Below are 17,381 nucleotides of genomic sequence, written 5' to 3' on the forward strand. Positions count from 1 at the left end.
TGACACAAAAAAACCATCACATGTTACTGTGAAATTCTATAATATTTGAGGAACACATTTTGGTTGTTATTTCTTGCAAAGTGTTGAATGGAAAAATCAATACCACACTTATCGACTGTCTGTACAAGCAGCAATAACAAGTTCTACAAATTATCAGTGTAAATCGGAAAGAAATACGCTGTTGAGACAGCCAGTTACAGCTCGCTAAAGGTCAGATTTTACTATCTGAAAAACATCGACTGAATATGCATTGTGTTTCTCGTTATTCTGAAAACTGTAAAAGTGGGATATTGATGATTAAAACACTCATTCAATGCTGTTTTTGTCATGGTTTTCTGAGAAGGTTTGTCATTTCATTGTGCAATAATGGAATATTTTTCAGCCTGACAGCAGTTATGCTTAGTTGTCCCAAATATTCATCATTCATTGTCATTTGACTTCTTATTCTTAATTACATACTGAATTGGTTCAGAGCAAGCATCCCTCTGAAGTCTTCATCTTCTCTGTCCCTGCAGGTCAAATCCCCGGTGGGTCGTCCACGCTGCACAGAGGAGCATATGTGTCACCTACTGATGACCTGAAGTATAATCAGGTACTCCACCTATGGGAATTTAAGAGGATGAGAAGAGTCATGAATATAAACTATTAATGTCTCATATATAGATTTTAGGAATACTATAGAAAATTGCTCCCAAGGTGTGACATTTGATTCTAAAATGTTTCCAATTGTTGTTAAAGCCTTTTATATTGCTAATCACTCCCCTGAGCAGACATATCTGATTTGCTTTTATCTATGTATGTATGACTGGGCATTCTCACAGCAGCGCTTATCCAACTTGAGATAAAAGTTTGGTCTGGGACGTGTGTATTATCAGGTTTGGGTCAAGTCTGCGTCTCAAATTTAGCGAAACCAGTAGGCTTTAGTAGGGGCTAGTTCAAAAGACATGGGTCCAAGCACCTCTAGTCTGGTTGCGCCTTTTGTCTGTCATTAGTTGCCATTAATCACTGGAATTTCCTGTGTCATACTAGCTAGCTATAGCTAACGGATACATATCAACATGTGGTGGGATTTAAAAATGTTAATTACTTGGATGCATTATTTTCAACTGATCCAAATTTTCAGAAAGCAGGGTAAGTTTAGAAGTCTTGTACATATCCTCATGTCATGATGGTTTGGACCAAGCCTTTAGTGTTGGTCGATTGAATCAATTAATCGGCTATAGGAGGTCTTACTTGGTTCATCGCCATTTGCCTTTGAGTATTTTACGCTAGTAAAAACTGTGCTCAGGGATATTTTCACATCTTAATTGTTGAATGTAGCGTTGATTAGGAATCATGTTAAGATGTCTCCCAACCCTAATCTGCATCATAGCTTTCTGTCACTGATGATCTTTGCCTTTTTCTTTTGACAGATCTCTTCTCAAGGCTTGCCTTCAGAGCCCTACCCTCCATTCCAAAACCCTCCCCCACCCGACAGCGTCAACTACGAGGACCAGGCCTTCTACGAGAACCAGGTTCTCGCTGGAGGGCGCCCCCCACAGGGTGACCTCAACATGCACCTGCAGGGCCTCAAGTCCACCGGCAACTATGTAGACTTCTACTCCGCCTCGCGGCCCTACAGCGAGCTCAACTATGAGACCAGCCACTATCCGGCCTCACCAGACTCCTGGGTCTAAGGGGAGATGAGGGTGGAGGGTTAGGAGGAGAGGAGAGGATGGATGTATGGTGAAGGGGGGGAGTTTAAATAGAGGAGAAAATGACAGGACAGTTTCCCTCCATTCCCATCCTCCCCATTAGTTCCTGAGTAGCATCATAGATAGCAGGACAACGGAAGGGGAGGATGGAGTGCAGGAAAAGTGAAAAACTGAGAGATTCCTTTCAGAGGGAAGAGGGGAAGGGGACAAAGGAGGACCAGAAGCAAAACGGAGGAGCGGCCATGCATGTGCATGTACACCACCAACAAACTGACGGACACATTTTCTTTCTGTGTTTAGTTTGCGATTAACTACTGCTAGACGGTTCAGCAGACAGAAAGACCTCCTGCACCTGTAGGCCTCTGGATACAGAATGTAAGAGGGAAGAATTTGAGGAAAGAGAGAGAGAAGGAAGACGGGGGGAATATGTGGAGATGAAGAAGGACAATGGAAGAAAAAAATGAATCAGAGGACTCAAGAATGGACGTTTTTGGATTGCGAATGGAACGTGTGAAAGATAACCCAGGAGAAAGCTGTATATATGTGGTATAGCATCATGGCTTTTAGTAATGTGAAGCACAAGAAGCAGAGCTGTAGGACATGTAGGAAGTCTGTCACACACACCTTTGTTTCTATGGCTTCGGCGTGATGTATCCTCCTCTGGGCAAAGAACGCCTCTGGACTTTGTCATTTGTAACAGGTTTTTAATTTTCTTTTGTTGTGTTTCTACTTTTTTAATTCTGGTTGTATAGTATTTGACGTACACTGTACATTTATGGAGATGCATTGTGTACTGTACATTGCACTTTTTTCTGTGTCATGTCAGGCCTTTTCGCTATTTGGTCAACCTTCACTTCCTCACTAACTCTCCCCCTTAAACACAAAGAAAAATACACACACAATATCTGCACTCTCAAAATTCATATCACAGCAACAGATGGATGACAACATGTAAAATATTAGATATGAATTGGGTATAAAGGCATCAATTCTGATGGGTCATGGTGCTCTTTTAACTGCCCTATGGATGGATTTCACATAATTGTTGACCTTTAAGATGTAAGCAGCTTTTTCCGTGACAACAGGCTAGCTTTCGTTTATCGGCGGCTATCTCTTCACATTTAAACCCCTTAAATCCTCGTTTTGTTCCCATGAGCCCCTCCTTTGAGTGAACTGTGCTCATTGTGTATATAACCGTGCCAAACAAAGGTTGCTTCCCCTCATCTGTAGAAGGGGGAAGGTTAGGGGCGTGTTAAAGGGTCCAAGTTCAGCTGAACATCCTTGCGGTTCTAACAATGCCAGTTTGTAAATGCTTTGGTTTTTCTAAACTGTGTTTTACTGGGATGAAACCTGCCTAACTGCACCAGGACTGGAAAGAAAACATAAAAAGGAAAAAAAAAACGACAAAAAAAAGAACATCACGGAGGGACTGTGACGGGGTTGGAGCAATGCTTCCTCCAAAGTTGTAAAAAATTAGTTGAGTTCTGTGTTGGAAAATAATCAATGTTTGAAGTACAAAAAAAACTTTTCTGAGAGATGGGCGGCAATTCTCACTTCATGGTAGACGAAACTGTTAATAGAGTACGGATATATATTATATAAATATAAATATATACTTTTTATGTGCAGATGTGGATGTCACTTATAGCAGCAACATTATGGAAAAAAGACTTGTAAAAAGAAAAAAAAAACAGCTACATGTAGGAATTTTGTTCACATTTTTTATTTCCTGGTCAACACACTAAATTGTCGACTTTGTGTAGTAATGTTGTTGCTATGTGGAGTAGAGTAGACCAGGGCCCAGGGATCCACGTTGTCACTGAAGCAGTCCAAAAAGGTGCTACGTCCGAGTATTTCCAACATGTCTGTATTTTAATGTGCACAAAATGTATGTTCCCCATTGAAAACCATTGATTATCGGCCACAAAAAGGAAAACAATCACAAGTCTGATTCTTGTATTTCCCATGCATGAATACACTAAGTTCTGATTAATTAGTCTAATTATGCTAAATAGCTTAAAGTTCACCCATGAGTGCATGAGTATTTGTTGTTGGTAAATCTGAAACTAAATGGGGATTTTTTTTTAAAGTGAGAAAGGCTCAATTGTTATACGTGACAACAGACCCTGGTTCTCCCTACCCACTGCGTTTTAGAGATCATATAGGTCGTCTTCTGATGCTTGAAAAGGGACTCAATGCAACAGTCCCCCACAAAAACACTGGATGAACAACAGATGTATTGTACTTGTGAGTGAGCATCTGGAAACTGACAATGTTATGTATGTCCTTGTGATCCTTAGGCAGAAGAACCTTACTATAAGACCTGTATGGAGATATAACGTCGGTAACCTTTTTGTTGCTAGACCAAACGTGTTTTAAAAAGAGAATTGTGAATCTTTCTATTGCCTCAAACAGATTGCAACTGCTCCAAAAAATATAAACGGACCATCGAAGAACCTCTGATTCTGGGAGTTGTTTGTTCTGTTGCCAAGAAGAGTCTATACAGTAATGTTGTGTGTGGTCCTCTATGTTTCATCATTAACTATGCATAATGTACGGATGTAGAGTATGCAGTTTTCCTAAAGCATAGCAGCAACTATGAGTTCCTAGTTATTTTTGCAGCCTTTGAATTCCTCTTCTTAGTACAATATGCACATTAACCAAGACTTGAAGTAGTCTCTGTAGTTCTAGGGAGGAACCAATGTTTGGCTATATGTGAGAAAAAAGATTAAAATGGGCCAGAGAGAACAAAATGTGAAACAGGAAATGAGACAGGGGCAGGAACAATAGAATTCTTAAACATTTCCAAAATGGTAATCTTGGCTAATGTTACAAGTTACATTCCTGCATAAAACTACACAAATTAAGAAGTTTCCTTCGGATAAACTTACCTTGTAAATTACTGAATGAAAGAATGCGTACTGTTGCACAGCGGAAAATCATACCATTGTGCTACGAGACCAGCTAGAGATGCTTGGAAGGAAAGGAAAACAAAAACAAATCAAACTAGATTTGTAGGGGACAAAAACCAGGACAAATTCTTGAATACCAAGTTAATAGAAGCGCTTTTGAAACTTAGTAAATTGCTCTTTATACTCCATTATTATACTTAAGGGAAAATAATTGACACTGTATGAACATGGTCTGGAGATTAAGTGCTTCCTCAGACACAGAAAGCTTTCCAGTATTTCATGAGAAGACCATAAGCAATTATTTTTTGGGCAAAAGAGAACATCTATATAAAGGCTCATGAGTGCTCTCTAGTGGTCATTAGAGAAGCTGCACCACATGTCAGGGTGGCAGCCATTTTAGTCTCTGAGGCCTCTTCTGCATTGCTCTCTGTAGATAGATCACCACACCACAGGCACAGACTTTATCTTTGAAAGCCAAAAGATAGCGCACATATTTTTCATTACACATGCACTGTTGGAGTGCAGAACAAATCACGGACGAGGCGTCAAGTCACAGCTCCAGAAAAGAGGGAAGGCTGGTGTGCATCTATTTTTTCACATCTAAGGTAAATCACTTTTTCCTTGCAGGGCATATCATCCCTGCTGAGGTAAGGAAGCAAATGATTTTGATCTGCAGTGTTCCATCCACCAAATGTATTTAATGGTTCCCAGGACAGTTAATTCTAAAAGTGTTGGCATCACCCAAAATAACACGTTTGACTTCCTACTTAGATTCAGTACTACACATAACTCCCTCAAGAATTTCATTATTTTAATCCTTTGTCAGTTCACTTTGAACTTTCTGTACAGTTTTCCTACCAAAACTCACATTTCAGATTAACTGTGACTGTGTTTCAATTATGCATTTAACATTCAACATTGCCGTTTCTTCCACTGTCAATGCTTCTTTGTAGTGGCTAAATTGTCTTACAGTCATTTTATATCTTAAGCAGGTGTGTCAATAAAAAATGTTTCTTGTTTGAAATAGGTTTTTCAAATTGTGAAATATTCCTGTCTTGTATGCAGTTAAAGACAGACAGTAACAACGTTACACTACCTTATCAGGGCAAGTCATCAAACAGGTGCTATTGATCAACGAAATAATATGGAGCTGGAACCAAATTCATTAGCTGAAACAGAAAGAGGATGGTGAGTTTTAATGGGTGTTGATCTGCATTTCACCATTGCAGTTTGGAAAGTAAAGGCAGAAAGGTCATTTTCACTTGGGTAACCTCAAAACATTAAAAAGGTTTTTATTACGGATTGTAGATATTGAGAGGGTCTTTTTAAGTTGAAAATGGAAAGTAGGGCTCTCCTAAATTCCATTTTATTAGCCTCCAAGGGCTCAACAGCTCATAAAAAGCTACAGTTTTGCACTTCATACAAAATCATACTATGGTGTTTAAATGAAAATCAGCGACCATTCAACAGTTTCAATTCGAAACCGAAAGTTGCCATATTATCCATTATTATGTCTCCATGGACAATGAATTAGGAAAAATGCTATGGATGCAACTGCGAGCACCAGAGGAATGGATATACATTCTGTTCCTAAACAAAATCTATCTCCCCCTCATTGTCTAGCTCCAGCCTTAATACCTGATGTCACCTCAATTTTCTGACTTACTGCATTGGTTTATGGCTCTGAGATATATTTTCTCACGTTCCCTAGTATGCCATATTTGAATTCTTAATTTTGGTCATCTTTGTTGAATGCAGCAGTAATGGCAAATTGGCCACAAATTCTTGCATTGACACCTTTCCCCGAAATGTCACTATAGACACCTAGTTGATTATTCTGCAAATAGTCCCAAACAAAAAGTACAGATATTAACATACAAAAATGTAATATATTTCACTTACTGACATTGTTTTGCATTATTATACTTTTGTAAAAAACATTGGAATGTAGACTTCAAATACACATGGATTCAATAATGAATAACTAATAGTGGACCTCCACTTCTCACAGAGCAGGAGATACCTACGGTACCAGTGTAGCAGTCGACTTTCTTGTGATTATTTTGGAAGTCAATAAGTCATAGTCTAGCACTAAGCTTTTTATTTTTGGCTGTGCCTCCGTACTTCTCCACAAAGCCGTAACAAAGCCTGTGTGAGCTGGCTCCTTAGCTCAGCTGTCAAATGCCGCTCACCTGTTGTATATGTATCAGTGCAAAATGGCTTCTTGGCTTCCTCCCGTAGGCTCAGTGATCCCTTCCTGTGGCAATCTGCTGTGACACCCAGCCAATAATCTTCATTCTGCCGTGTCGGAGCTCTTCTCTCCATCCTGTAAAATCCCACTACTGGTTGTCACCTTCCTGCCTTTTCTAGCCCCATTTCCCCCCTTCTCTCCGGGAAATGTTTTGTCGTCAAAGTTCACTTTGTTCAACAACTTATATCCTAGAGTTGTTTATCCTTAATTTAGCTATCATGACATCTTGTCCTGTTGCTGTTTCTTGTCTTTCTCTACTTAAAACCCCTTTGCTTCTCTTAAGCCGTGTTTTTCACTGCATGATACAGCTCAGATTTACTAAACTGGACTCGCTTAATTTTGATTTTCCATTAGCAAAAGTTGGCTTTAGTAATAAAGATACAACATGATCAACTATAGATTAGACCATGAAGACTGGGTGCTAAATCCTAGGAAGGAATACTAGGACAGCACTCCCATTTAACTTTTTAATATTGGAGGTTCAGGAAAGATGCACATCTTCGGAAGGTTTTCCTTTCCTTCCTAAAGGCGTGTTGCCGAGGAAAACAGCTAATCAACCAGCCTACACTGAGGGAGTAGTATCGGCAGCGGAAAACCAAATAGAGAAAGCACCTTTTACCAAAAGTGAGTGAGGTCCATGAGAGCCCTGCCATGCAGTGACATGCCATTAGTAATATCTGCCATTACTCTTTCTTGTTGTATCCTTACTTCTCTTCCTTTAAAGCAAACTTAACCTTTTGTAATTTTGTCACGTCTTGCTCAATTTACCAGATGTATTAGCTAGTTAGAACCCTAGCAGCATCTACAATAACGACGTATTAGGGACATTGTAGCTACAAAAAACTACAGAGCCAGTGATGAGGGAAGAAAAACTCAGACATAAAAAAAAAGAAATCTTAATTTGTTGGGATTCTTGTCAAGCAACCACATTTTCACTTGACCCCCCTTCCCCAGCTCTGTATAGTGCCTATAATGGCCCTAACACGCTGTCAAAAATAACAAATACTATACTGCATGTGGATTATTCTCCCCCTGAAATCCTGTATCTCCCACATAGCACCAAAATGTAATACATAGTTGGAACTAAATAAGAAACAAGGCAACAAATCCCATAATGGCAAACATTATAGAACATTTGCAGTTATATTCACATCAATGGAGTCATTTCTTCATTCAAGTCTTCTATAACTGCGTAAAGTTTTGTCAGGGCTTTCGAACAAGACGCCAGAACTCCCATATCCCCTCATCTCCTCCTTATCTGAGGTAACAGTGTTTGCCTCTCCTCCTCCTGCCTCCTCTCTATTTTCTTCATCTTGTAGTTCCACTTGGGGATCTGGAGCTGGTTGATGTTACTTCTCCGTTTGAGTTTTTCTGGTAAGTAGCTTGCAGACGGGGCTTTGCAGAGCCTCACTTTTGGCACAACCATGCCTGGCCGCACACTGTTCCTCCTCAGCAGATGCAGAGGTAGGAGACTCGCTCGTCTCATGGCCACCGTGGCCACTTCAGTTAGCAGAGGCTGCAGGCTGGCCCTCCGATCCATCACTTTGGGAATAAGAAGGACCCGCGAGTTCTGGAAAAATCTCTTGTAGTTGTTCAGTCGTTCCGGGCCCATGCGCTTCAGCTCAGAAACCCGTTGCCTCCGCAGGATCTCCTGCACGGCCTGACGGCGCTTCCCGAGACACGGGGGGCTGCCTGGACACACCGTGCGGCAAGCTGTGGCCATGATCGGAGAGCAAATACAGGTGGTGACCTGGACCATGTGCTCAAGAACTCCATCATCGACAGGGTCTACCTTATTAGTTATGTAAAACCTATAAGGGCAGCACGAAAAGAAGTCCACTAAACGCCTCATGCAGGACTTCGGCTCCTCGGCCTTGGCCACCAGCTCCTGAACAAGATCAAACGTTACAGAAATCATCAGCTTAAAGCATTACAAGGTGCATTCAATAGTATGAGTGTAGTCATGATGGATTTATTGACCTCCAACATGGGCCACTCCAGGGAGAAGGAGTCACAGAACTGCTCAGCACAGGGCCTTGCCATCAGTCGCTGCATCAGATAGGCCGTCTCATATCGACCGGTGAAGAGAGCCCACTCCCTGGGTGTCAAGTGGCGGCCATTGTCCCGAGCCTGAATATCGCCTCCTGGAAACATAAGGAGATATACAAGTGCTCAGCCCAAGGGAGAATCTGGCAGTAGAGCTGTGCTATAAATGGTGTGGCATTCCATTGACTATGATAATAGATCATAGTGTGTGCTTTACCAGACAGCATGAGAGCCCTGACACACTCGGCCCGGCCCTGCATGGCAGCCTTCATCAGCGCTGTGAAACCGTGACAGTTCCTCCTCTCAATGTCCATCCCTGGAAAGTAATTGAGTAGGTATTTTGTGATGTACCAGTAACCTGCAGACCGGAGAGAAACACAGACTTGTGTTAAACAGCTTGGCAATGGCAAAGATTTTTCTGATGTATCATCCATATAGTGTACGAATTTTGACACTTCTACTTTTTTTTTCAGTCATCAGTGTTGTGTCTGAACCGGGTAACAGGAGCGCTGTGCCCTCTTACTTTCGCCGTGCGCCCTCATACCAAAATGCAGATTTTCCCAGTGAAATTTGATTCCAGAAAACAATATTGCTGGTCAACAAAACGTGTCATATAGACCATTAGACAGCATAGACTGCTTTCATTTCACAGAGTTCCGAATAAATAGGGGATGGATGTCCGGTGGGTCTGCTGGTGGACGAGTGGCAGGCAGCAGGCTTACACTGAAACTGTGACTTCTGAATTACATTGTTTTTTTTACTGTCCTTTTTTCTGTAGAATAAGTAAAGGAACCATAATTTGTTCTTTGAGCTGCAACACATGACTCAGCAGCTTTAAGACGTGAAGAAACTATTCAGGGCCGGCCTAAGGCATAAATAAGCAAACTAAGCGGCTGCCCCCTGGCCACCAGGGGGCCCACATTCAAGTGTTGGGGAGCACCTAGTGGTAGGCCAGCAGTCATGTTTCAGTATACTGTACTTATTCGTTCTGACATCATCACATTCATTAGACTTGTCCCCTCAAGAATATTGTTGATTCACATGTGAAGCTACAATGTATGTTTTATGGAAAGTTGCCTTGAAACAAATTGTTCTATGACATAATATACTATAAAACATTTTCTTTATAACTTTGCCATTATTTATGACTTTTTTATGGCATACTATATAACCTTGTATAACTTTTAATCAGACCGAGAAGTGTCTCTCCCCTTAACCTAAGATACACTTCTAGTGTGTGTTTGATAGAGCACAGTTGAGCGCATGCCCCTAAAACCATCCTTAAGTCTAAAGTAAAATCAATTATATCAATGCACTAAATATAATTGTTTTATTTGATTGATTTGTGAATCTTCCCTTACAAAAACCCCTAAGGCCTTGCCCCTAAAATGATGAAATTCAAGTACTCTTGATACTTGGAGATAACATCTGAGGAACTACATTTATTACCATTACACGTCTGTACACTTTCTACTGTTTTTGAAGGCTTTTGGCAAAAGAAAGCTCTGCTCCTCATTGACCACTCCAGTGCAGCCTGGGCTCACAGTCTTGTTCACCTGTTCCCCTGAGGTGTTGCAGAGTACTCTATCATGAAGGAAGATCGATACTTCTTTTAATGAAGCAGAAAATGAAGAGGATTTTGCAGCTATTCATCACAGGACAGAAAGAGCCATTCATCATCGTTAGCAGCTGAGACCCTGGGCCGCTGTGTCTGATACATATGGCTGCATCACAAAAAAATGAGATTATGGCAGTTGAAAGCAACGGACCTCATAACATGATCTGTGCCTTAATTTGGACCATTATGTCCCCAATCTATAGTAAATTTGCTTAAGTAAAAAATGTTCCACTCTAAAGTAGTCGGGGAATAGATCACAGAACGCATCTGAACATAGGGAGGATGATAATATCCTCGATAGTGTTTACCTGCTTGTGCTGCAGTAATGAGAGCAGTGTTGCCCTCGTTGTCCTGCCAGTTAACGTCCAGATATGGACACTGCGAGAGGGCGATGACAATATCCAAGTAGCCATGGTAGCACGCAACAATCAGACCAGACTGAAACACAAAAAAAAGCTTGAGTCTCTTCTTCTCTCTTTGTCTATGATTTGTTTAACTTCAAATTGGTTTCCTGGGGCTACGGACTAGCTTATATATGCATTCATAGCCATGTTCCTTACAAGACAAAATCATTGTAGTGATTTTCATAAAAATAAATAAGATCAGCAGTCGAGCTGCCTTAAACCAAAGGCAGTTTTTTCAGTGTGAAAAAGACAAATAGTGAGTCTATAAAAGACTGTTAGTTCTGGGTAAACATGGGTTTCCAAATGGAGTGGTCACTTGTCAAGCCAAGAATTGTCGAAAATGTCTACTATCCGGTTGGCTCTTGTGTAAAAGGGTCAAATCTATAAAATTGTCATGTCCCGAAAGATGATTTAAATTGTATTATTTAATTGAGCTTTTGTCCCGTCCTTTTTGTTGTCTTGTGCCTTGTCTCATTTTGAAAAGTAATTTGCCCTTTCGTTTCAGGTCGCTGTGCTCCCTGCCCCTGTGTGTCTCCTGCGTTTGTGATTGTCTGCCCCACCCTGATTGTTTCCACCTGTGTCCCCTTACTTTCGTGTGTATATATTGTCCTTGTCTTCCACTGTCCTGTGTCAGTTCGTCCTATCTGTTTGATGCAGACACCATGGCGTATCCACATGGCGTTATAGCCTTTTCCAGCGCCTTGATCTGTTCCTAGTTATCCTCGTAAGACTGATTTTGTTTTTGTTATCTAGTTTAGTTTTCCTCTATTGAGTGATTGTGTGTTGATAAGTTTTACTGTGTTGTTTTCAGTAAAATACTTTATTTTTGAAAACCTCCTGTGTCCGAGTTGTGCATTTGGGTTCATGCCACAGAGTTCGCTCCTTGACAGAAATGTGAGAATCTTGATAGTGGAGTAATGAGCAACCAGGCTCTGCTATTTTTAGGCCTTCATTCTTTATCTGAATAACAATCAAATTAACTTGTCCAGGCTGTGGTAGACCAGCATCTCCTATCTTTTGCAAGGTACTTTTTAAAATGTTTTATTGTAAAATGGGTATGTTGGCTCGGATACAACAGCGTTGTCTGTGCCAAACCAAAATATCCTTTTGTAGGGAGCTTCACTGTGGCATCTCTGAATTGCAAACAAAAAAGTTATAACAAATGATGCCTTCTGGGTGTTAATAAAGAGTCTCATTAGATACAGCTAAAGAGTTGTTTGACAAATTATACCTTTGTAGGATATGACAAGAACATAATTTCCAGGCGTAATTCAAGAAATATCTTTCAAGCTTTGTCCTTAGGGTGACAAATAAGTTTGTAGATGAATGCCAAGACTGATACAAAGCGTAGTCAGCCTGGTTCTGATGTAGCCTAACAAATATTAGAGATAACACCTGGTTTTGCAGTTATCTACTGTTAATGTTTTTTTGTTGAATCACACTACAAACAGTGAGTGGATTGAGTCAACAGGGATCTGAATCAATTGAAAGTTTCCCAACAGTGACAGCAAGTAACTCAACAGGGCAGTTGGTTGGTAAAATGAGGTCTAACCTTGATAATGATTTCTATGTCAGCATAATGCTGTGTTGAAAAACGTCAAGGTTTTCTGAAAGACATTACTGTGGCAGTTCTCCAGGGCAATGCTTCTATCTCCAGCCCTGTAAGCATGCAGTAGCTCAGGTCAATTTCTCAAGCCCTTTAAAAGCTGAGCCCTCATGGCAAGCAGCTCCTCTACATTGTCGTTGCTTTTTGAACTTCGCACTCCCCATCTGTCACCTGAAGCTTAACCAACTGCTATGAAGCCTTCTTCAGGATTTGACCATTATTTTGGTATGAAAATGATCTGGCTGATACATGTTATCTATTTTAGTGAAGTCTGCCAAAACTTGTATTATAGTTTCAAAGCATAGTATTCCCCTAACCCCTATAATATTAGAAAGTGAATGGAAACCAATGTCTGTCTGTTAGGATGTATAATTCATTGAAACAATAGAAAACCAGAAAGGCCTGAAAACCAAGCTTTTCATTAAAATACATTGATACCCAAGGACCTACTCTTTTGTTCTGATCCGTCTCTTTAACTTCCTCTTCGGTCACTCCTTGTCTGATCATAATCTTGACAATGATGGAGTTGCTGTTGCAACATGCCTTAAAGAATGAAATGGGCTCGGGACTGTCAGGGCTCGGGGGGCGGCAAAAGTCAGTCACAAATGGATTGTCTGGAGGATAGAAAGAATCGTCTGAGGCAACGCTGTGTGTGTCTGAGTGATCCGGAAGGGAATCAAAGTCCAACTCCTCAAACTCCTGGTAGACATCATCGTCATCCTCCCAATAGTTTCGCGTATAATCCGCTACAGGCTCCTCGTTATAGTCCTCCTCTGACACATCACTCTCTTCCTCGTTTTTGTCAATAGTGGTGATGGACATTGACGGTATATCCATAGCCACTTTAGCAGTCCTGAACGGAATCTCCCCAAGTCCGATGCCTCTGGAAACTCCATTCTCCCGAATCTTTGAACCTTCACTAATTTCCTCGGTTATTAACACCATTTAAAACCTACTCGGCCCCAACACACCTTTAATTCTAGGGCTGACAACCTAGAGTTCATGTCCATTGGCCTGATGAAAAAGTTGTCTTCACCTACCCGATAGAATATTGATTGCTGCAAGGTTATAGACCGACAACTGTTTTCGTCTCAGTCAGGTTTTCCAAGACAAACGGTTCACTGGAGATCACAGGGGAGGCATAGCATCATCACTCATGCTAATCCTCCAACATTTTCAGATAAAACTTCTCAGGATACCATCCAGTTAAAGGAGATCTAGAACTCCACAAGACAATGTCATTGGAGAAGGTTTGTTCATGTGCTCAATCTGTCTTCAGTCTGAAAAGTGAAAGTGAGTTAATAAAAATCAAGAGGTGCATTTCCAATAAGGATTGGCATTTCCAAATAACAAGCCAGAGAATTTCGACAAGTTACAAGTTGTTGAAAAGTTAGTCTCCATTTCCTTGTGACACTTCGCCTTGAACCAAAAGCCCTGTACGTCAAATCTTTTAATCATGGCTTCAGTACCCAGTCAGGCAGCCTGTATTCTTGCAGTCTTTAGTTAAAATTCAAGTAGTCCACTGGTAAGTAAAAAAAAGGCAGTTGTCTTGGTTGGATACAGTAACAGTCACAACTAAGAGCAAATAATCGTGTTACCCTGTGGAGAAACATTGAGCCTTCTTTGACGACGGCCGGCAATGGGATAACAGAGATATTCTCTTGAACATGATAATCCATTTAGTCTCTCTCTCTCTCTCTCTCTCTCTCTCTCTCTCTCTCTCTCTCTCTCTCTCTCTCTCTCTCTGTAATTCTAGCTGTTCTCTTGTTTTCATCTCCCCTGTGACAAGATCGTTTTAATGTTTTTCTGTTTAAAATACAATAGAGTGAAAAACATAAATTGTACATGCACAAAGGCAATGTTTTTTAAATTGAGTAAATTCTATGTTTTACTATCTGTTGTCTTAAACAGAAGACAATTTGAGTAGGCAAGCGAACTAAAGAGTTAAAAAAAGAATATGCAAAGTTAATGCAACAAATCCCTGAACATTAATGCTAATGTTAATAGCAACGTTCATATGGTTGGTTCTGACCAAAATATCCTCATTAGAGAATTACTGTCATCAGTACAAGGGGTCAGGCCAGTCTGAACCACCCCCCTTCTCTGGTTTCATCTTCTGTTGCACTTAACACCACCAGCTTAAAATGGATTTAAAAGCCATGTGACCATTTGTTTAGAGTCAAAGGACTGGGATCACACTGAACCCTAAGACATGGATATTAGAGCACAATACCATTCCTTCAAATCAATAGGACATTTATTTTTGGAAAAAAACTTTTGGACTCTACAGTAAGAAAACAATGCATAACAGAATAGCATGAAATAAAGTCAATTAAACAGAAAGCAAAAATGCTGCATGTATATGGAGTCAAGTATGACTTATTGGAATTGAATAGGCTAGTAAATACCCAATTGTGAAATCTTACTTATAACTTGAAATTTAGAAAGCACAAATATGTTGCATTGAAACATCTGAATGCATGCAGTTTGAATCCCCTATCAATTCATGGAATAGAGTTTATCTTTTTATATTCAAGTTTATGTTCAGCCCAATTCTATTCTATTAACATGCAATAACTGATTTTGTGGCCCCGAGGGGCAATAGAAAAAAGCCATTAATATATTTGTCTATGGCGTTTGAGGAAATGAATCTATTTCCCATGGTCATGAACTGAGCATATGACGTATCTGGTCCAACTGCCTTATGCAAGTAGGGTTTGCCACAAGGACACAATCTCAGTGTCTGAGTCCACTCTGAGCCAACATCAGGTAAAATCCTGCCTTTCCTGAAACACATCGCACCATTCTGCCCCTCACCTGAACTTTTAAGGAGGTGAATTCATGATTTCCAAGTTCTCTTTGATCAAGGTCTGCAGTAGTTGTTTGCTTTAATGACTGGTTTTACATTGGAGGATCTTTTCATGTCACAGCACTAATCTTGTCAGAGCTCCTTAAGAAGGTACAATCAAAGGCACTTAGTCCATGATTAGATCGTCATAAAGAGATTGACCTGATTGGGCTTACGAAAAATGATGCACGGTTTGGAACATGAAGCCTATTTAGCTTCAAAGTAAAATGCTGCCAATACCCCTTATCTGAATTTTGCTTTCTCAACTGTGACGACAGGAGAGTAATTGGATTTAACAGAAATAACCCAACATCCTGGTTCCTCGAGCTGCGCTTTCTAGGATTACAAATGTATCCTTTATCTAAACTGGGCTGATTTAAACTGCTTATGCTTATTACATATATGTTTTACATTTAAATGGCCTTCTGTGACACTATAGTCTAATACCTTTTGTCTAATAAATATATTTGTTATTGGTCAGTTTCTATGCTAGTTTCAATGCATAGACGTTTAATGTGATCATTGTTTAGGCTTTTGGCCATCGCCATCTTGTTTTCTTTTCAACCAGAAGTGACAGAAGAAGTTGGAGCAAAGTAAAACCAAATGTTAAACAGATTTGTAGGCACAAAGTAGCCCCGCCCTAAAGCAAACCCTGCTTACCGTGTATTTTACTCTAAACCGGACCATCCTTTACGAAATAAAGGACACGCGATTGCTTTATTGGCCCCATGAAGGCAAAGATTAATGTAGTTCCTTGCTCAGAAGTCAAACTTGTGAAGTAACGGGTGGGTGTAACCTGTATGATAGAGAAAATTGACGCACACAGAATTGACATTTTGTGAAACATTAACACAAAACCAAATTTGTCATAGACACAATATTAACACTTGAGTGAGCTATTACAACATTTTCTGACTAGACTGATTCAATAAACGTGCGACGACTACTTCTGTTATGTTCCGTGGTCTCTCTCTCTCTCTCTCTCTCTCTCTCTCTCTCTCTCTCTCTCTCTCTCTCTCTCTCTCTCTCTCTCTCTCTCTCTCTCTCTCTCTCTCTCACAGGTGCTACCAATCCCTCGTTAATGCCTCAGTAAAGGGCTGAGGAAAGCTCTTTCCATCTGTGTTTTTGGTGCGTGCAGTGTGTTGTAGTGTCTGTGTGAGACATTTCAGAAGTGTTAGTTTATTTGCCCTATTTACAAGTTTGAGTTTTTTGCCATTATATCTCATTGTACCAGTGCCATTTCCAATTTAAGAAAGTTGTCCCTAGTTAATCTTTTGAATCTGCTGGAGTAGTGACTTTACTTTCAAGTTCACCAAATACCTTGGTTAAAGGGGCCCTATTATGCTTTTTGGGCTTTTGCCTTTTCTAGAAGAGTTTTATATACGTCTTTGTGCATGTAAACGGTCTGCAAAGGCTTTAATCCTAAAGTTCACGTCAGAGGGAGTTTCCTTCCCAAAAACTCAACCCCCACGCTTTGACACATTGTACATGATAGGCTAAGGGGCGGGACATCTCTAAGCGGTTGACCAATCAGAAAAGAGCCGACCAGCTAACCAATCAGAGCAGACTGTGGTCTGGTTTCAGACAGAGGGTGAAAAGAGGTTCTGCAGAACAGGCAGTATGAGAAAGATAAATAATTTTTGAACAGTAAAGCATGTAAACATGTCTCAGTAGAGGCACAAAATACAAATGTGAGCCTGAAAGTTAGCATAAAAGGCCCCTTTAAACAACTCAATTTTCTCTTGCATTTTTCCTCTCAGTTTTTATTTTGTTACTACATTTACCCTGTTGAGTTGTGGGGAATGTAAGGGTCCATAAGTAATATTTCTTTGCAGATTCATAATTGTTTTAAACCATTTTAAAGGCCTGTGGATATTTGTCTAATTTACAAAGAGAAAAAAAGTAAGGTTATAAAAGAGTTCCAAGCCAAAAAATAAACACCCAACTTTTGTTTGAGGATATTATTGTCCTTAATGTTAGGAAGAAACTGCACACTGGGAAA

The 17,381-nt window shown here is 40.3% G+C and overlaps 2 protein-coding genes across 2 annotated transcripts in view; one reads left to right on the forward strand and one right to left on the reverse strand.

Annotated features, from left to right (window-relative positions):
• ctnnd2b (catenin (cadherin-associated protein), delta 2b) overlaps nt 1–3,110 on the forward strand; it is a 136,533-nt gene extending 133,423 nt beyond the window's left edge. The window contains 2 exon segments of the mRNA XM_063886804.1: nt 516–592; nt 1,413–3,110. Of these exon segments, the coding sequence (XP_063742874.1) occupies nt 516–592; nt 1,413–1,676 (341 nt within the window). The 3' untranslated portion in view covers nt 1,677–3,110.
• Nucleotides 3,111–6,051: 2,941 nt separating this feature from the next.
• Nucleotides 6,052–14,154, reverse strand: ankrd33bb (ankyrin repeat domain 33Bb). Its single transcript, XM_063886473.1, has 5 exons — nt 12,982–14,154; nt 10,830–10,959; nt 9,121–9,261; nt 8,838–9,001; nt 6,052–8,745 (listed from the first exon to the last, which is right to left on the reverse strand). Exons 1-5 carry the CDS (start codon nt 13,474–13,476, stop codon nt 8,101–8,103), a joined length of 1,575 nt encoding a protein of 524 aa, XP_063742543.1. The 5' UTR covers nt 13,477–14,154; the 3' UTR covers nt 6,052–8,100.
• Nucleotides 14,155–17,381: the final 3,227 nt, after the last annotated feature.

The sequence above is a fragment of the Eleginops maclovinus genome, chromosome 6, assembly GCF_036324505.1.
Source record: "Eleginops maclovinus isolate JMC-PN-2008 ecotype Puerto Natales chromosome 6, JC_Emac_rtc_rv5, whole genome shotgun sequence".
Classification (NCBI taxonomy): domain Eukaryota; kingdom Metazoa; phylum Chordata; class Actinopteri; order Perciformes; family Eleginopidae; genus Eleginops; species Eleginops maclovinus.

What these genes read in the sequence shown, in the direction of transcription:
- ankrd33bb (XM_063886473.1), bottom strand. Translation starts at nt 13,476, where the DNA reads ATGGTGTTAATAACCGAGGAAATTAGTGAAGGTTCAAAGATTCGGGAG. An exon ending in AGACGGATCAGAACAAAAGA is followed by an intron (nt 10,960 to 12,981) that starts GTAGGTCCTTGG and finishes TTTGTGTTTCAG; the next exon opens with TCTGGTCTGATTGTTGCGTG. An exon ending in CAGGGCTCTCATGCTGTCTG is followed by an intron (nt 9,002 to 9,120) that starts GTAAAGCACACA and finishes TTATGTTTCCAG; the next exon opens with GAGGCGATATTCAGGCTCGG.